Genomic DNA, 20,660 nt, shown 5'->3' with positions numbered 1-20,660 from the left:
ATGGATAACAGAAGTTCGCAGCCGAAACATTCCATTAAGCGGGCCTATAATTGCTGCAAAGGCTGCAGTCTTTGCCAGCCAAATGGGCATCAGCGAGTTCGGCGCGTCGGAAGGCTGGCTGTCGCGTTTCAAGGCGCGTCACGGGCTGACATTTAGAAACGTTTGTGGGGAGTCAGCTGAAGTCGACAAGGAAATGTGTGAACAGTGGGTCTCCAGTGAACTGAAGGAACTGCTCGCTGATTATGCGCTCAGCGATGCATTCAATGCTGACGAGATGGCGCTGAATTTCAAATTGCTCCCCAACAAGACCGTCACTTACAAAGGCGACACTTGTGCTGGTGGAAAGAGAAGCAAAGAATCACCGTCATGATGTGCGCAAATGCGATGGGCACGGAACGGTGCCGCTTGCTGGTGATCGGCAAGGCAGAGAAGCCTCGCTGTTTTAAAGGCTTTAAGACTCTTCCTGTTGATTACACTGCAAACAAAAAGTCATGGATGACACGGGAAATTTTCACCGACTGGCTGCGCAAGCTAGACAGGAAATTCGCTGCACAGAACAGGAATGTTCTCATGTTCGTGGACAACTGTACAGCTCATTGTGACGTGAGTGGACTGACAGCAATCCGCTTGGCATTTTTGCCTAAAAACACGACTTCTGTGCTCCAGCCTATGGATCTTGGAGTTATTCAGAACTTAAAAACGCTTTACAGGTGCCACCTCCTAGAGAGACTTCTTTGTTTGGACAGTGGCAAGTCGTACGACATCGATTTGCTTGGAGCTGTCCACATGCTGGCATCATCGTTGAATACCGTCAAGCCGGAAACTGAAAAATTGTTTCCGCAAGTGTGGCTTCAGTGACGCCCCAGAAGCATGCAGCGCGGAGGTAGCGGAGGCTTCGTCTGATGATGACTCCGTCGTGCTCGACCGTGGCTACGCGGCTTTGTCGGAGGGTGTCGCTTTTGAAGCGTACGTTGACAACGATGTGGAGACGTCTGGGCCCTTGAGTGATGAGGATATAATCGCGGCTGCATGTGCTCCACAGGGCTCAAGGGTGGCGAACACGGCTGAAAGCGATGAGTCCGACGAAGGCGACGATCCGGTGCCACCCCCTTGTGCATGTGAAGTAGCGTCGGCGCTCGATCTCGCTGCACGATACTTCTCCGCCGATGAGAATTCGGATCCTGCACTGGAACTCTTGGGCAAGCTGCAGTCGATGTTTGTGGAGTCACGGCACAAGCAACGCAAGCAAACGCACATTACCGATTATTTTTTCGTGTAAATAAACATGTTTTAAAGCTCGCTACTCACACGAATGCATTCCGGTTCTTGTTTGCGGCGCATGACTGACCGATTAGTCCCGTTCATTCGCCGTTGCGGCTCGATTGCAAAAATTATCGGAATCGCCCTCCGTAAAAGTGCAGTAGCGCCTAGCCCTCTTTACTCATGGAAATGAGTCAACATGTGGGCTCGGCCAGCACGGTGGGCCACGATGGCGCTCATTCCAGTGCCCGACTGTTAATTCGAACTCCGCTTAATTCGAGCAATTTTCTCGGCCCCTTCGAGTTTGAATTAACGAGCTTTTACTGTATTAACATCGTGGCCTCCGAGATAACACCACACGCGCGGAAGGGTAATCTCTGAGGCCATGTTAACACTATTATGGTACCTTTGGCGGCCACAAGAGGGCAACACATATTTGTGATCTCATCATCAGCAGCTGCAAACGTTGTAGTGACTTCTATCGTCTACTCGGGGGAACAGGAATCCATATCTAAAACACGATACCGCCTCCGCCAGGCTAGTAGTGGCTGTTCCTTTGTTCACGTGTTTGGACAATTTTGGTGTTGGCCTCTGTTTTTGCGTGATCTGCGGCCGCATCCGACTCAGTGTGACTCTGAAGTTTTAGTAGTAGCGGTTTCGCAGTGCAATGGCAGGCTCAAAGTTGCGACAGTACTTCCAAGTATTTTTGAAGTCGTACGCGGCAGAATTTCCGTGCTTCGTGCAGTCTAAGAATGGAGAGAAGTTCGGATTTTGCACCACGTGGTGCCTGTGATAACATTTCACATGGTGGCAAGTCCGACATAAAGATCCACATCGCTTCGAAAAAGCACCAAGGATTTGTGCGAGCCGCGGACAGCCAGCTGAGCCTGACAAGTTTTGTTCGCACTGACAGCGACCTCTGTGTGATTCGTGCAGAATGCCATTTCACGGCGTTTTTAGTTGAACACAACATACGGCGCAGTGTCAGTGATCACGCTGGACCACTTTTCCGGAAAATGTTGCCCAAGTGCAAGGAAGCCAAACGCTACGCCTGTGGACGGACGAAGACGACTGCAATTGTTCGCGAAATGACCGCTAACGCAGAGACTCCTTTGCTGGATGCCCTACAAAAGCAGGTATTTTCGATTGCTGTGGACGGAAGTAACAATAGGGATGCGCAGCTTTACCCTATTGTTGCGACATACTTTGTTAAAGAGACCAGTAGAGTTGAAAGCCGCCTCCTTTGCCTCTGTACAATCCAAGGGGAAGCGACGGGTCAGAAAATTGGAAATATGATTCTAGACGAAATGAAGTCCCGAAGTTTGCCTCTTGAAAACCTGTTGGCATTGTCTTCGGGCAATGCCCATGTCATGATTGGCAAAAAGAACAGCGTTTCGACTGTATTGAGGGAGGCCCAACCAGCTTTGATCGGGGTTGGTTGCCCATGCCACCTCATCAACTTGGCCACCCAAAAAGGAGCTGCATGTCTTCCTGTAAAGGTTGATGAGGCCTTGGTTGACATTTTTTTTACTTAGAGAAAAGCTCAAAGTGGAAAGATCGACTGTAAGACTTTCGAAGATTGCACGACGTCGACGTCAGGAAGATGCTGAAGCATTCGCCGACACATTGGCTGTCTTTGGGGAAGCGTTTGAAGAGGCTGCTGGACTAGTGGAAACCACTACTTAGCTTTTTCTTGAATGAAACAAAACAGTGCAATAAGCAGAGCTTGTTTTTGGAGTCTTGCCAGATTCCCAAGACTTCTCTACAAATCGCCAAGAACCTTGCGCCGGCCTCAAATATATTGCTGCACACCTTCCCAAGGCTGCTGCAGGTGTTGGGAAAAAAAGCACCGACTGTGATGGACCTTCACTAAAAATAAAAGGAGTTCATTCTGCATCACAAGCAAAGAAACTGAAACTTCAATGCGAGGCATCTGCAGAAGCTAGCCATGTGACCCGTGAAGAGCGCCTATTTCTTTTTTTGTCATCGGAGCTAAGCAGGGCATGCTCTTTTTCTCCAAAATGTTATACCTCTTTTTGAGAAGACAAACTGCCTACTTCAGTCACAGGCTCCTTAGATTCATGTGCTCAGGGGCCTCTTGAACCGCCTTCTCGGGGATTTCTTGACTCGATTTGTGTGGCCAGGTGTTCTCAAGGGATGCCATTCATTGCCTGAAGTTGCCTATGGAGCTTTAGAGAATCAAAAAGATGATAAAGACATCGTCATTGGCATGACAACCACCTCTGTAGTTGAGACGCTGACCTCAAATGAGAAAGAGCAGTTCTTCTCGGCTGTACGTCTCTACTTCACTGCAGCATGTGATTATATTCACCACAAGTTCCCGCTGGAAGACTTCAGCCTGAAGATGGCTGAAGTTGCCCAAGTGCAGGCTCTAGAAACTGCTTCATTCAGCAGTGTACTTCATTTCATTATGGCGTTTCCTGCTATTCTGCCCCAGCGGAGTGGGGAAACAAGAGAAGAAACAATTGATGCACTCGAAGTGGAGTTTGCCAACATACAAGCTTACCAGATTCCTGCAGACATACTGAATGAGCCAAGATGCGACGTGCAGTGGTCGCAATTGGGAAGCATTCGAGATGTCGACGGATCGCCCAGATTCCGCAGAATCTCAATGGTTATGCTGAGCATACTCTCCATTCCCCACAGTAACTCTGAATGTGAGAGAATATTCAGCTCTGTCAACAAAACTCGGAGTTTCGCTCATCTGTTACCGAGAAAACTCTAGAAGTCTGCTGACCTGATGGTGAAAGGACACCAGAGTGGCACCTGCTTTGAGCAAGCCTACACAGAAAAAGTTTTTGAAGCAGGCGAAAAATAAATCGTGACACAATGGAGTTTTCGCTCATTACTCTATGGGACACGGATTTTGCTTGTGGGTGAGTGAGCAAGGGTGTCGCTAAAGATAAATTCTTAAAAAGTTAAAAAAAAAAAAAAAACAGCCCCCGCACCCTCGGTCGAGGAGGTTTTACGAATTTTGAAATCTTCAGGTTGGCAGGTATGGTGATCCTAGTGATGATGGTTAGTGACTAGGCTGTGAATCACAAGTGCATGAAAAACATTGACTGCAATGCCGGACGGATGAAGACCGAAGCAGCTATGATTTTATTAAATAGGTCCTCGAAAAAAAAGGGGGGGGGGGGGTTGTGGTACACAACCATACTTTCTGATGGTGATAGCTGCACATTTACCGTATTTACTGGCATAATGCTCGCGCCCCCAACATTGGGCGTCAAAAAATAGGAATTTTTCCTCGCATAATCATCGCACCACTAATATTACCACCCGCCATCTTTGGAGCGCTACCTAACCTACCGTATTTACTCGAATCTAACGCGCCCTCGATTGTATCGCGCACCCGTTTTTCGTGACCCCCACCCCCGAAAAAAAAAAAAAGCTCAGATTGTAACGCGCACCCGTTCTCCGCGAAAAAGAGTACCGCGCACCTAACGCTTTCATACAGCAATACAACTTTGTCTCGTTTGGAAAAGCAAAGATTTAATCTCGGTGCACTAAAAAACACACACACAAAAGGAAACTGCTTATCTTGCCAAGATTGTCACTATGCCGGCACAAGGTTCACTCGTCGCTGTCAGACAACTCCTTGTCACTGCTGACGGACCAAAGCATCTCATCCTCGGTGCCGTCCATGGCATTCGATATGCCACATTTTTTAAAGGCCTTGATGACCATGGCAGACGGTATCGTGCACCACGCATCTTTTGCCCATCCAGTGAACTCTTGCAGCGAGGCACGCTTCATTCTGTTGCTGGGAGTGAATTCATGGCAGCCACTCACAAGCCATTCGGTGTAGAGCGCCCAAATCCTATCTTTCACTGGCTTGTTCAAGCAAACATCGAGCGGCTGGAGCTGCGATGTCATGCCACCTGGTATCACGACAAGGTCGGTGTTGCACGCAGCGAGCTTGTCCTTGATGCGTTGGTCGAGATGGCACTTGAAAGCGTCGAGCACAAGCATCGCACGCAGGCCCAAACTGCCGCCGGGTCTCTTGCGCCAGACGTTATCGATCCAGTCGGCGACCAAGTCCGTTGTCATCCAACCTTTTTCATTGGCGCGCACAATCACGCCACTCGGAAACACGATTCCTTTCGGGAGCGTCTTGCGCCTGAATATGAGATACGGGGGCAGCTTGTGTCCATCCGCGGTGCAACAAAGCATTGCGGTGACGCGTGTTTTTTCGTGGCCGGAAGACAACACGCGCACTTGCTTCGCCCCCTTCTTTTCAACGGTTGTGGTGGCAGGCATGTCAAAGTACAGCGGTGTCTGATCGGCATTTCCAATCTGGCCGAGGTGGTAGACGTACTTGCGGCGCAAACTTAGAACGAACCGCTGAAAACTGTGCAGCTTTTCTTCGTACTCTTCAGGCAACTTCTGACATATCCCTGTCCGCCTTCGAAGAGAAAAGCCTTTTCTCTTCATAAAATTAGACAGCCAGTACCTGCTCGCTTTAAAGTCGCTCCGCGTTAGCCCTGTTTGTAGGGCTAGCTGCATCGCCCGGACTTTGAGCAGGTCCGTCGTCACCGGCCGCTGCGCCGCTCGCTGCTCTAGAACATATTCTGCGAGCCGCTCTTCTATTTCGGTGAACCGGCCCTGCTTCGGTCCACTGAAACCTTTTCGTGTAGCCTTGCTGCCGAAAATCTTTTCCTTCTGCTTGCGCCAGTCCCGCACGCATGTTTCCGGAACTCCGAATGCGCGTGATGCGGCCCGATTTCCGTCCGTCTCTGCACACACTATGACTTTCCTTTTAAATGCGGCATCATGATGAACTCGACGAATCTTCGGCACGTCCATACTGGTCGGTCAATCGCAGAAAACGGGTAGGCTAACCAAAGCACATGTACCAAAGCACACGAAGGACGCTACTGTAGCTAGGCATAGACAGCTAGACCAGCTAGTAGGCTCGAAGTGCATACCAGGCGGCCATTTTGAAATGCCGATGGCGATATGATATCGGAGATTTAGGGTCGTACTCGATTCTAACGCACGCCCAATTTTTGGACACGATATATCGGAAAAAAGGTGCGCGTTAGATTCGAGTAAATACGGTAGCTGGCCTCGTTGTGCGCACACGCTACCAGGCGGCGATAGCGGGCTCGGGTATATCATCATCAGTTATGCTTGTCATGTTTTTCTTTTTCTTTTTTTTTTTTTTTTTACCTTCATGTTGTTCGTAGTCGACTCGTCACTATTTTGCGAGGTGTCTCCGCGTCTCGTCATTGTTCCTTCGTTCCATCTGTGTTAGGTACTTGCTTTGTTCCACAGTCTACCGTGTTCTTGGTGCCGCATTGCGGTGGAGCGGTACGCAAGTTATACAGCTGCTTTTAAGCTGAAAGCTTTCGAGTACGGGCTACAGCATAGCAACCGCGCTGCTGGCAGGCACTTCGGCATCAACGAGTTCTGCGTAGTGCGCTACTGGAGACAGTGATTGCAGTGTCGATATGGACTCGGATCAAGTCTCTGATCAAGAGTAGAACTGTATGGTCTGCTTCGGCATCAACGAGTTCTGCGTAGTGCGCTACTGGAGACAGTGATTGCAGTGTCGATATGGACTCGGATCAAGTCTCTGAACAAGAGTAGAACTGTATGGTCTGCTGTGACTCTGAGTATTATACCATTGAACGCGGGGAGTGAATGATGAGGGTGCATGCAGTAAATAAAGTGCTTTAGCAATTTGTGCTTTTGGCGACCCTGTACTTTTATAACAAGGGTAAGTTCTGCTTGAAAGTAATGTTTTGGTTATTTTTACAATAGCTGACCCAAGAATCCCGATTCGCACCTATTTAAATTTGCTTTCAGCACTCCAAAACATTTGCTCGAACATTTTCCCTGCATAATTATTGCACCCCCTAACTTAGCATGAATTTTTTGCGAAAAAAAGTGCGAGCATTATGCGAGTAAATACGGTAATGCATTGACCCAGGAAGGCGTGTATGGATATTTATATATATCCATCTAAAAGGACTGGCTGAACCACGTCCACAAATGGATGGGGACAGTAAAAAATCTGCTACGTCCTAAAGCTTTTCATTTTTCATAAAGTCTGATAGACTAACAATTAGATCAGGTGTAAACTAATTATTCCCATTGTTGTTTTTCCCTCAACTTTGTTATTCATTCATGACGTATGTAATGACATTTTAAAAATTTCCTTAGCTTTAGGATGTGCAATAGGCCCTTGGGAATGACGGCGTATCTTTAAGGGGGAGGCTACATTTGAATACCAACTTCTTTGTTCCTTGAGATAACCGAATGAAATATTTAGGGTAGACTCATGGTACCAACATTTGAATAACTGCAGTTTCATGGAGTTGCAAACACTGGTACTGAAGTTAAGAAGTATATCAGAATGGTTCACATAGGTTCCTTGTGACATGCCTGGAGGACTTGCAGAATGTGTTGGCACAGTGAAATTCATTATTAAGCTTCCTGAATAGGTAGCACAGGGCAAGACAGAGCCCTTATTTTTTAATTTCCTTGCTAAAAAATTTTAGCACAGCATTGAGATTAGTACCACAAATTGGACTTGCCTAACTTTGAGTTCCCGTTATAAATTCCAAACTCAATATTTTGAAAAAATGAGCTTGTCTTGGTCTCAGAAATTTATTCAGGCACAAAAAAAAAAGGATAGGAATCCGATTAGCGGTTCCAGAGATACTGCTGGAATAAGCAACCATACCAGGAAAAAAATTCATTCTGAGAAAATGGCCCTTGAAGTTTAAAATAAGCATTTTCAGGCCTAAAGTTTGTTTTTCACAGCAGCACATTGTGCCTCCACCTCCTCGATCTACTTGGGAGTCGGAAAGCGCATTTTCATGCGTGCAGTGGGCGACGCTGACGATGCGTTATCGCTTGCGATGACAGACTATACGGGAGGCTGAGATCGCCGAGTGATATGGTCTGTATAGCGGGCATGCTTCAAACGCCGCCTCCTTATGTTGACGCGAAAGATACACCGTTGGAAGTGGCAGCGCAGTCGGTTTAGTAGTATAGCAGAGGCAGCAGTGCTGGAAGCGTCTTCGCGACTGTTGGCAACGCGCTTCGCTAACTTTGCCATGCGGACTGCATTCACAGAACGACGCCGTGCACCGAACGCATGCAGTGTTTTGAACTTCTCGGCGCGCATCATAACCGACCGTGCAGTGATCCACAAGGTGCGCAAAACCGTTCAAAACTTGCCACCAGAATCTGTAACGAGCGATGATGACGGCTATCTCAAAAATGGTGAAACGTGACTCTATTCATGCAAGCGCACAAAGAATGCCAGCTCAGTAGGCAGTCGAAGCAGACGACCTGCCGGGGAGAGACCACCGCGCCAGCGTGCGCAGCAGCCAATAGCAGTCGTGCGATCCCCCGCGTTCTCACTGAGCGCACGCTTCGTCCAATCACGGCCCGAATTCGAGGCGCGGGAAGCTCAACAATCCCTGAAAGGCCCCCAATCACAAGCGAGCCATGCTTCTGTTACACCGCCGGGGAAGGCAACATGGGAAAGGGCAAGCATTCACAAACAAAACAAGACCAATTTGGCAGTGCTCGGTTCAGCGGCAGATAAATAATGTGCGCACGAAGTTCGGGTACTTTTGCTTTTGCGCCCAGTTGTATATTTAACTTAAAGCAGTTCCACGATGAATTAGGCGTTCATAATTATAGAAAAGGTAGTTTATAACATATACAGCCGAGATACGTACTTGTTGAAAAATCGACGTTTTCGCGATTTTCTTACTTTCGAAGCCGTGTCCCCCCTTAAAACCAGTTTCTTTAATTAAGAATTACCTTAATGGCCCGTAAGAAAAGACTCTGTGTGTTGTACATCATCTTGTCATATCATTTCTAGATTAGGTGTTTCGAATTAGATACATATTTGGAATCTGCATTCACAGATATATCATCGTGCCAATTTTCAGCAAGATAGGTTAAGAAATAAAAAAAAAACACCCTCATGCCACAGTGGGTGTTTGCTAATTCAGGCTTCTTTTTCCAAGCCAGCACTGGTCTCGTCAGAATGAAGTGCGATTCAGATGAATTCACCAAACAAAACAGATTGGAGTTTGATGTTGTGCTTAATAATTGCCCCTTCAATTTGTTTACGTTTAGGTGCTACTACCATGCTCAGATTGACAACAGGTACTGCGCCCTGGGAGAGTGCCGGAGGATCGGGTGAGGCTTGTTCTTTTTTTTTTTTTTTCATAGCTAAACGTAATGTATTATACTTGCTTGTGTAAAGTTCTGACAACAGTGTTGACATCAGTGCCGCAAAAGAACCTCTTAACAGGGTTTGTCATGTAGCAGTGGTGATCACACTGATAGTAGCCAGATTTGGTTAACTTTATCTGCTTGGTGCTGCTAATGCATAGTCCTGAATGACAACCGCTTCTACTCCTTCATTTTGATGCACAAATTACGATAAAAGCTTGTTTGCCTCATCTGATCTGGATCATAATAACTTCTTGGTCCTTGCCGTCACTTTTGGGGAAGGAAGAGACTCGAAAAAGGCAGCTTTCTGAAAATTAGTATATTTTCGGCTTGTTTATGCAGTCCACGCTATCTGTTCGAAATATAGAAGTCAGACTCAAACTGGAAATTGAAAAGAATGAAGTTTTATACTCCCGCACGGCCAAAAGCTGTCAAATGGTGAGGTTCACACGCCGCTCGTTGTCTCTCATCCAATCACGGACATTTTGGTGTTCGAAAGTTCGCTTCCTCTGTGTTTTGACTGCCTGGTCACTGCGAACACCCGTACTCGACCGCGGCCCTATCATGCCTTTTCTAGAGCGTGTTTTCAGGCTGCCAATCTGCCCGCCCCGATTCCTGAAAGCCCTTACGGTGCGAAATGAAGTTTGTTTTCTGGGTCAGCGGGGGCAGTTAGACAGCGAAAACAGAGAACATGCAGGGAAACGCCAGTTGCCTCCTCTTTCAATCTAAAACTCCTCTCCCATTGTCGTCTCTTAGCGAGGTTGTGCCAGCCGCGGTGGAGGTGGTTGCACCTGCTCTCATGGTCACTATGTCAGCCAGCGCAATTGTGAAACATTCTGTGCATTTGGTGTCGAGTGATGGATTGGTGTAAGCTGGGTTAGGAAGGACCTAATCACACTCTAGACTATGTGCGGTAACTTCAGCTCTATGATAAGTAGCTCAACTATGATTGCATTTTTGGAATCTACAGAGAGAAAAAAAAATTTATACTGTTTAACTCTGTTAATCACTGAATATCATGCTGTAGCAGTAAGATCTCACACGGTTATTTCTCTGTGTACAAAATTTCGTTGATGTAGTATTATTGGTCACTATAATAAAGCAAAAAAAAAATAGTCAATATGACATAGATATATGTGCAAGCACGAATACAGTGAAAGCTCGTTATTCAAAGCTTGTTAATTCTAATTTTCAAATAATTCGAACTACACTAGAAATCTGTTTACAAAAAAGCCCATTAATTCGAACGCGAATCGTTTCCGCAACGGATAATTCGAACTACGTGCCGCTGCACCTGAGTGGCTTGGTGCACAGCAACGTGGAAAGAAAAAATGCCCTTCAGTGAATGAGTGGTTTAGTTAGAGGCTGCACACATCCAAAAACAGGGACGGGAGATGAAACAAGATAAAGCCATGGAAGAGTGGGTAAGGCCTAAATGGCGCTATGACCAGCGCGGCGACACTAGAGGCTAGGGGTTGGCAGCCGTGGCTGCCTGCTCTCTCTTCCACGCAGTCTCCGAAGCTTGCAACTAAATACTCCTTAATTCGAAGCCTGTTATTTCGGAAATATAGATAAGCACTTTCGGCGCAGTCCCAGCCAATGTCTATGAAAGGTGCTAAAGGTTGTCGATTTTTTTTAGTCCATTCTTCCACCCATCAGTTGTCAACGAGGAGACACTCGCTTTTAGCATCATTCGTTCGCTTCGAAAGGCCCTTGCTGCTATCGCGCGTTGCATAATTGAGTGGCAGTAGACTGTGCCTGTCCCAATCGCCCATGGCATCATAAAGCGAACATACTGAAAATAAGGTTTGCACAACCAGACAAGTGCTGGCACTGTACCAAGTTTGCCTCCCTCCCCGTGCTAGAGCCAATGTCAGAAGGTAAACACATCTTGATGTTATCGCTGCGCAGCATCTTGGTGGACTGCCAAGAAATGCCTTGTGGATTGTTACAGCGTGGCGCAGAAGCACACGCTGACTGTAGATTTTTTTTTTTTTTTTTTCAAATTTATAGACAAGGTGGGTTAGTTACGCCCGTAACTACGGTAAATTTACCGTAATGCAAATGGTTCTTGTCAGTTGTCTTGAGGCCATTCGATAATTCAAAACATTGGATAATTCGAACTTCCTTCCTTATCCCGCGAAGTTCGAATTAATGAGCTTTTACTGTACAGCCAGGGACATCGAAATTGAGCAAAAGACTTTGCAAAGCTTTCTTTTCAGGCCTCATGCCTCGTCGGGATACACTGATTGCATTCAAGGCGACGGCACGAATACTTTTCGCTTCTCTGTCGAACCGGTTTGAGGCTGAATGAGCATCCCGCCCCTGCACAAAGCTTTTTGAGCTTATTGGAAATGTCACCATTCTTATGGTTATGCTAGGAGAATATTTCTTTGTGTTGTATCCCGTCTTGACCCTTGCGAATGGCCTCCAGAATTGAGAAAAGGTGATGAACACTAGATTAACATTCGTTGTGTTTCTACACACATGCTACAGTTCAAGACAACCGAAGTGCGGCAAGAACTTCATTGGAAAAATATACAATAGTTAATAATAGAACAGAAAAAAAACTCTACTCCAGTATGGTTTGAGGGGCGCAACAATACATTCTTGAAATGTTCTAAGCAAGTGTGAAGAAATGTCTCTTAGTTTGAGATCCTTGTGTTCCTTTAGTTTACACAGACTCTCAAGGAAAGATTGTGTCCCGCCGAAGCGAGCAATCGTCAAAATACTCTTTGCTGTGAACGCCTCTGGCATATGTGATGACAAGCGGACAATTGGTGAACATCCTGACCTCTTAATTTCGTGCTGTTTGGCTAACTGCACTGCAGCCCGCAGCTATGGTGGCTTGGCCAGCCAGCATCATTCAGTCTACCTAGCCATGCTGAAGGCAGTTTCAGGCACTGATTGGTGTGTTAGTGATGGTTTGGTTGCCCCCCAACTCATTGCTGCCCCCTCCCCCCCTCACCCTCTTTTTTTTCACTCCATTGTTTGGCGCTGGTTGTGCCCTTTCCTTCATTTGCATCCACCTCATTCCATTTTTCCAGTGCATGCCCTTTCCATATGTTATTTGCTGTTGCACAGTGGGCTAAAGCCATTTTATTTATTTGTTCAAGCCGTTTTTAGCCCTGCTGCCATTGCTGGGAGGAACGCAGATTAACCCTTTGAACATATGAAACCTTTTGAACATATGAAACCTTTGTGAAGTTAAAGTTAACCACCTTTTTCTGTACTGCTGCTGTCATTGCTTGCAGAAAGGCAGAATTTTTGTCTGCGTCATTGCAGGTACAAGCTGTCCAATGCCCTGCTGACTTCTTACCATGTGGAGAACGTAATAGAGTACCAGCACATGCCTCCACGCTTCGACCCATCCCTCACCTTTGAGGTCTCCCAGATGAATGTGGTGAGTGGCCGAAAAAAAGTTCTTAAACTCCACTGCATTTCTCAATAAAGGAGGAGGCTGCTATTCTTGAGCACCAGCTTTTCTTCTTGGATATTTAAATGAAATTTTCAGGGTAGGCTTATAGTAGAAACATTTGAACTACAAAGTTTCATGGAGCTGGGTTCATTGGTTCTCAAGTTGGAGGAGTATATCAAGATTGTTTACATAGGTCCCTTAGGACACACCTGGGGGATTTGCAAAACGTGCTGGCCAGGGCAAAACAATTCTCTTTCTTCAAATTTTCTTGCTGAAAAATTTTAGCACCCCGCCGGGGTGGCGCAGTGGTTAGGGCGCTCGACTACTGTGCCCAAGGACGCGGGATCGAATCCCGGCCTCGGCGGCTGCTTTTCGATGGAGGCGAAAAGCTACGCGCCCGTGTGCTGTGCGATGTCAATGCACGTTAAAGAACCCCAGGTGGTCGAAATTTCCGGAGTCCTCCACTACGGCGTCTCTCACAGCCTGAGTCGCTTTGGGACGTTAAACCCTAAAAACCAACCAACCAAAAATTTTAGCACAGCCCCAAAATCAGCATTATTAGTCAGACCTGCAATAACCAAATTTTAATTGTTTGTCATTAATTCCAGACGCAATATCTTGAAAAATGCAATTGTCTTGCCCTCAAAAAATTATTGAGGTATGGAATAAAAGAAACCTCGTGAAAATCTGATGAGCGGTTCCCGAGTTATGGATGTCCTAAGCAGCCACACTAGGCAAAAAAGTAAGGAAACTGCCCTAGCAGGTTGAGCGAACGCTAACTTTTTTGTTTGTCGAGATATCCAGGGGTGGCAGCGCTACTCAATTTACTCCATTCTGCTCCACACTGCTTTTCCTGCTCCAAAGCATAATATTGCTCCAAAATTGCTCCAAATAGGTTGCCTCGATGTTTTGTCATCAAATTTAGTGAAACACGGTCTTGCTGCTCAGTGGGTTATTAATGGTGTTGCTTATGAAAACTGTGATGCAATGCAATGGGGGCACTTTGGCTCTCTAAAGCGCTTCAAGGCGGAAGCCTTCCCCGCCGCGCTGCTTAGGCATTGACTGCGAGACCGTTTGTGATTGACCGGAATTGTGGCAGATACTGCGACTTTTCTTTGCTGTCAACCAATTTTAAGCGCCACTGATGCCTGCTGTACTGTGTCTATTTCTATATATGCTCTGTGGTGCGGCGTTTGAGGAATCGCCAAATGAAAGGCACCACATGGATGCCTGGGTCGAATGCCCAGCGGGCTCAGCTTCGTGATTGCTTGAATCTCCTGATGATGTCATCACCAGTCATGACGTCGCTATCACTTACGGTTATTAGACATGATCGGATGTGACGTCATCAGGTCGTCACATCCGGTCAGTTCAAAATTTTGAACATCAAGTTTAATTTTGTTTAAAATTAAGGGAAGACGCTCCTCGAAAACTTTTTTTTTAATATTGATGTTAAGTGAATGAAAATTGCACCACTTATAAAGATTGATCTTCTCTTTCCAAATATGTTTTTATTTTTAAGATGGCTTGATGGCTTCATATTCTAAATGCCATGCATAAGTGAAAAACAGTGCATGCTTGTGCAGCTGATGGGCATAGCAGTAAACATGTTAGGGCAGTACCAACTAATTTTTCTTGCTTCCAACACTCCACTGAGTGTAAATAAGCAATATAATGACATTCGCTTAGCATGCAGAATTTTGAGACAATTTTCTATGTGGTGCTTGATTTCTAGCGGGTAGTGCCAGAGAATTTAAAAAATTTTCGTACCAAAAAATATTGCTGATTGTATTTAAACCTAGATATTGACACTCTACGCACCCTAAAGAATATGTATGCCAAATCTGGTCTTGATTGGACTACAATAAGAACATGAAATGTTGTGCACAAAAGCCATGTTTGGCCCAAAATAAGAAGTTGAGAAAACTGCAATTGAAAGTTACAAAAGATGTTTATTGCTGTTGTTGCAGCCATATATACATGAAAATTGCACACAATGCAGGCCAGGATACCTAGATCTAGTGCAGAGCTTTAAAATTCACCGGCACCATATGTTGCTCCCTCAGAGGCCTTGTGAGCAGCATCAAGACGTGCCTTCTTGGCTAGACAGCGACGCTGGGACCTTGCCTCTGCTGTCAGCTTCAGTGACATACTTGACATCCTTCGCTTGTCACTATTTTTTCTCAGTGCAACCAGTTCCCTTGAGGGAAGTACTCCCAGTTCCTCAAGAACTTGTTCGAAGCCCTTGTGGCACAAAATCGGGAAAGTTGATTGTGTCCAACACCAATAGCGCGCGCTGCAACCACGGCCTTCACGTTCACGGCAAAACTCTGTCTCGAGCTTCCTAACGATTGCGCTCGATCGCTAGCGCCGTCCAGTGGAGCTGCACGCTGCGACGAGTACGTTGACAATACAACGGACTTGGGACACGCTAAATTGCTGCAACGCAACTCCAGAAATGATGCGAGTCCTTTCCGCTTCTCGACCAACTTGTGGACGGCAAGTTCGCACTCCAGACATGCTGCTCCGCTCACCAGTGCATTCGCGGCGCTGATCTCGCTGATAAAGGCACTCGCCGACTCGTCAACACTGCCGTCTCCATTCTCAAAGATCCTTATCTTCTTTTCCAATGCGCTGACGAAATCGTCTACGCTGTCAAGGAAACTTGAGTGTACAGCTGGCTCCGAACCGTCGCCTCCGCCAACGTTAGACCTAGCTGACGCGGACGCCTCGGCTGCACGCCGTTTCGCTTTGAGGCGGCATCCCATAAACAGGTGCTTTGAGCGATGCTTTTGGCGTCGAAAATCGCGTTTTTCCTCAGCGTCCATGAGAAGCACGAAGATGCGTGAAAGCACTGGTGAAAGCTTCAAAACACGTCGAGAAAATGCTTATGAAAAAACGTGAGAGCTGCGCGTCGCATGAAGAGCAGACGAGCTATGGCCTCTTCACGCCCCAACAGCCAATGGCGTGGACGAAATCGCAGCACGTGATTTAAAAGGCCAGTGAGAACGCAGGGTTTTGGCGGCAAAATGTTTTTTTATTATTATTATTACTTCCTGAGGGTTTTCGAAGCGGCAAAGCCGGCTTTAAGGAGAAAAAGCGTAGGCCTACCACCATGCAAGATTCCAACAGCATGCGACGCCGTGATTTGATGCATCACGCGCTTGAAAATGGGTCATATCTGCCTCTTTTCTAGCCACCTCAAGTGCTTTAACAGAGTTTTTAAATAGTTTTGCGATTGTTTTCGGCTCTGATTATTTTATATGTGAAAGAGGAAGGATCAATGTAGCTCAAACAGTAAAAAAAAAAATCAGTTTTTCGACCCGCGTCTCCCATTAAACTTGATGTTCAGTTATGAAGTGTAAAAGCAGGCATTCCATTTGTTGCTAGTTCGTTCTAAACTATTACTCAGGTTTTGTTATTTTAAGGATATGTGAATGTTTGGCTGTCTGCCTTATCTTGTTAGAGATGTGTGCATGCTCTATAAACCATTGAAAATTGAATAAAAGGTAATCAGATTGGGTTCTTTTATGTCAGGAAGTGAAAATTGCCATAATAAAAACCGTGTGAGCTTAGAAACATAATCCAAAACTTCATTCAAGTGTTCAAAATGGTTTTATTACTGCTCCCTGAGCTGTTCCGAAATGCTTGAACCTGCTTCCACCCCTGGATATCTCAATGAAGTTTTAGGCTAGGCTCAGCATGGACATTTGAATAACTATACTAAGTTTCATGAAGCTGTGCATGCTGGTTCTCAAGTTACAGGAGTATATCAATGGGTCACATGGGTCCGGGCCTGGAGAATTTGCGGAATGTGTTGGCATTGTGAAATTCATTATGGTAACTTCTGGATAGGTATCACAGGGCAAGACAGGGCCTTTTTTCTGATTTTCCACCGTAACCAATGCTAGGACGCTGCAGGCGTCGATGCAGTCGGCGGCGGCACGTTTTGCCATGTGGACGGCCTTCGCTTGAACGCGTGTCGCATCATGAGTGATCATGCAACATTTGGTACGTTGCACAAAATCATTCAAAGGATACGACGAGAGATCATAAATACGGCGATCACAAAAATGGTGATAGGCGAACAAGTACGAAAACAGCCAAAAGCGAGTGCAAATAGCTGGAGCAGGTGGCACGTAGGGGCAACCGACGGAGATCATCTTGTCAGCGGGTGCAGCAGCCAATGGCAGTCGCCCAATGTCCCGCATTCTCGCGGAGTGCGTGCTTTACCCAATCGCAGCCTTGAATTCGAGCGCTGGATACTCGAAAGCCACCGCAAGGCTACCAGTCTAGAGCGAGCCACGCCTTGACCGCGCCGCCGAGGGTGGCTAAAGAATACGCAAGAATTCATGAACGAAACAGGACCAAGTCGGTGGCGCTCAATTCGGTGGGAGAGTGCGCGCAAGGTTTGAGACTTTTCGGCGTTTGCTTGCAGTTCCGCGGCTGCCACCACTTGTATAATTAATTTGCAGTATTTCTACGGTGAGTTGGGCATTAATAATTACAGGAAGGGTAGTTTATAAGACATACTACTGAAATATATAATCTTCCAAAAACCGACTGTCGCAATTTTTAGGTTTTCAAGGGTCACGTCTCCCCTTAAGGGGAGATGTCTGCACTTGCAGAAAAATTTCCTGTTTCTGCATCGACCTGATTTTTGAAGGTCTTTATTTTCTTTTCTGATATGCTGACAAAATGGTAGACTTGTTCGGTCAAGCTAGAACGGCCAACTAGCTGTCTAGCATCGTCAGAGGCATTGACATCTGTAGAAGAGGGTTCCTTCCCTGAGTGCGTACGTTGCACAACAGGACCAAAAATGTTTTCCCTTCAGAATTCATCGTAACAAGCTGGACGACTCACAAAAGCTTGCGGAACGCATACTGTCTCGCAGAGGTGGCAGATAGGTGGATGAGCTTTAGCCGCTCGGTACGCCGAGATCTAATGGCGTGGCCAAAATCACGCCACGTGCGATTTAAAGTTTCTTCTTTCTTTTCTCTTCCTTCCTTCCTTTCTCTTCCTTTCAGTCTCATCTCCTCTCCCCCAGTTTGATCAGATCTGCCAAATGCCTTTTCTGTGAACCTGGCAGGTACGAAATCCTTCACTGCATATTCCATGCGGTCGAGCATTGCGGTGGGGTGTGCAGTGAGGTGAAACCATGGTGAATTCAAATATTCGAGAAGTTCTGAATGGCAGTTTTTCAAAAACTAATTGAAAAACAAGCATGTTCAATTCATATTCAAAATTTTGAATATTTAATTAACATCACTTGTTCGACCTATTCAGTATGAATATAGTGAAATCAATACCGAGGTTGTGGCTGAAAAACAACTTAACAAAAATGCTCAGCATGCTTACACATTTTTTGACGTTGTAGTCATCGCTTCGCTGATAAAAACCAGCACCGAAACTGGTGATAAAATAAAATTTGGTTATAGAATATTAAGCGCTCGTAAGTGGAAACCACATGGCTTTCTGTGTGATTTCCCACTTGCCATTGAACGTGTATAGACACCAACCTTAGAAGCGTCGTAAGGAGTATGATCAATATTCCTGATTACACAGAGATGCTCCCCAAGCAATCCCAACCTCTCACGTTGCCGCGAAGATATTTTAATTCGCTTTCAAGTACAAGCCAGGCAAATACTTCGTTTTTCTAAACCCATCGACACTGACATCTCTGACGAAAACGTGTTCATAGGTAAACACATTGTCGGCAAAGCAAAGAGCAGGGACGACACAAGCTAACTCACCATGCCGGACTCGAAGCGGCGATGCCACCGCTTGAGTCTGGCCGTGCCCTGGAGTCAGCTCACTTGACTCGATGGCCTTTCACACTGTCTTTGTTGGTGCATGTTACGCTTCCCGTATTATATGCGTCGTAGGGGCGTTTGTGCTCAGAGATCGGAACGGGTGCTGATAAATGCCCTGATGATTTATTGAGCTGTGCTGGGGCTTTTTGGGTTGCAGTTCCTGTGTTCTGGACCATCGTGGATCGATTAAAGCAAAATACTGCTACAGAAAATGTACCCCTGCAGACAAAAGTAAACGAAGCATGCTATTTGCTTTTAAATTTTGTTGCTTAAATGAGTAGACGCCAGTGCCCTTTTACTTTGGCAAGTATTGTTTTCTTGCCTCCAGTGCAGAAACAGTGATTTTAATTTGAACGGAAAGGCGTGCTCCGTTTAATTTTATCCACGCCTGTACGGGTCTATAGTTTTTTTAATTAAAACAACAAAAATGCAATGAAAATTTGGTATCTATGTGCCTTTAGTAACTTCGCTAGTCATTTCTGATTTAAGATTAGAATCTATTTTTTCAACTGGCATTTTCCCTTAATTGATGACTTCTTATTTTATTTACTTATTTATTGCATACCTTATCCTTTCTGTTCGCCTGTGTTATGGGAAGAAACCTATACATGTGGGTTTTCCCCCTGTTCCACAGTTGTTGAATATTACGTTGATGTAGCGATACAAGTAAGACATGTACATACACTTCATTCATTTCAGCAGCTTTTAGAAGCTTGCTCTCAAACTTTGGTGGTATTATGCTAACTCTCTGCTTACGCTCTTCCCTTTTCCTCCTTCTTTTCGGGCGGCCGGCAGAAACCGGTCCGCTCTGGAGCAGGAAGGCGCATGCAGCAGCAGCCGCAGCACACAGGTGCAGGTGATGAGGACGGCTATGCGAGGGCGAGGGAGAACTACGCGCCTCCACCATTGCCCAGGGAGTCCAGGCGACCTGATGACTACTACGGCGAAGAGACGGTCAGTGTAACGCCGTGCTGTGGACCATTTTTGGAGCCTCTTCAGAGTCACCTCACACTTGACTGGATAGGGTGGAAAGCTAGCTTTGTCTGGCCAGGCACTGTCCTTGCAATGCCATGCTATGTTCAGATGCACAGTCAAATCTCGATTTCAGGAATTGGGCACAGGTAGGAAAGTACTTGTGTCCAAACATGTGGATGTAGTGAGGTGTGTGCCAGCTGAAGCAGTGACCTTTGCAGAAAACTTTTTTTTTTCTGTGCAGCAACCTACTGGACAAGCATTTGCACTGCGTAAAAGCTCAGTGTAAAAGCTGTATCGGTTGTGGGTACCATATTTACTCATGTAATGAGTGCACTCGCATTATGAATGCACCCCTACTTTATTGTTAAAATTTGCATTTTTTTTCTCTCCCGCGTTATAAACGCACTACCAACTTTGGCCCCTTGCAGTCCTGTGAACGGTTGTACTGTAGCTTTCCCACTTCACTTGATCCGCTTGTTGTCATGGCAAATGAAGCAGCATGCGCACAGCGCCTCCTCTTCTTAGCGCTCTTTCCTGTAATGCTCTCTTCTTCTTCCCCCCCCCCCCCCCCCCACTCCCCCCTTCTCATCGCTGCTTCCAATACGAAACTCTCGGGACCCAGCGGCAACCCATGGCGTCAGCACAGCGGCGGGGCACATGGAGACAGCCAATCGAACTGGCATTAAACAGTGGCGTAGTCGTAGCCCTACTTTTTTATGGCAGCCATTACCACTCTGCGGCAACATTGTCAGTTGCTTTGTGCCTTTTGTGTATTGTTTTGCCGGGGGCGATGGGCCGTAATGCCAGTTACTCGGCTGGCTTCAAGTTACAGGTTGTGGAGTATGCAATTGAGCATGGGAATCGTGCAACCAGTAAGCATTTCTGAATAAACAAAGTCCGCGTGCCTTACTGGCTTCCGCCAGTAACGCACGACAGGCTGCGTGCTACGAATCAAGAGCGGTATG

At 46.3% G+C, this 20,660-nt stretch overlaps 1 protein-coding gene across 1 annotated transcript in view; it reads left to right on the top strand.

Annotated features, from left to right (window-relative positions):
- The window catches only part of mael (germ-plasm component protein maelstrom), a 58,458-nt gene that overhangs the window by 25,556 nt on the left and 12,242 nt on the right, over positions 1–20,660 (top strand). Inside the window, exons 8-10 of the mRNA XM_084607355.1 lie at positions 9,391–9,453; positions 12,775–12,892; positions 19,516–19,674. Of these exons, the coding sequence (XP_084463481.1) occupies positions 9,391–9,453; positions 12,775–12,892; positions 19,516–19,674 (340 nt within the window). The remainder of the gene's footprint in view (positions 1–9,390; positions 9,454–12,774; positions 12,893–19,515; positions 19,675–20,660) is intronic.

This window comes from Amblyomma maculatum, chromosome 6 (assembly GCF_055883805.1).
Source record: "Amblyomma maculatum isolate TAMU_Amacu chromosome 6, ASM5588380v1, whole genome shotgun sequence".
Taxonomy (NCBI): domain Eukaryota; kingdom Metazoa; phylum Arthropoda; class Arachnida; order Ixodida; family Ixodidae; genus Amblyomma; species Amblyomma maculatum.
Note: the sequence above shows the minus strand (reverse complement) of the source record. Positions and strands in the feature narration are given on the sequence as shown.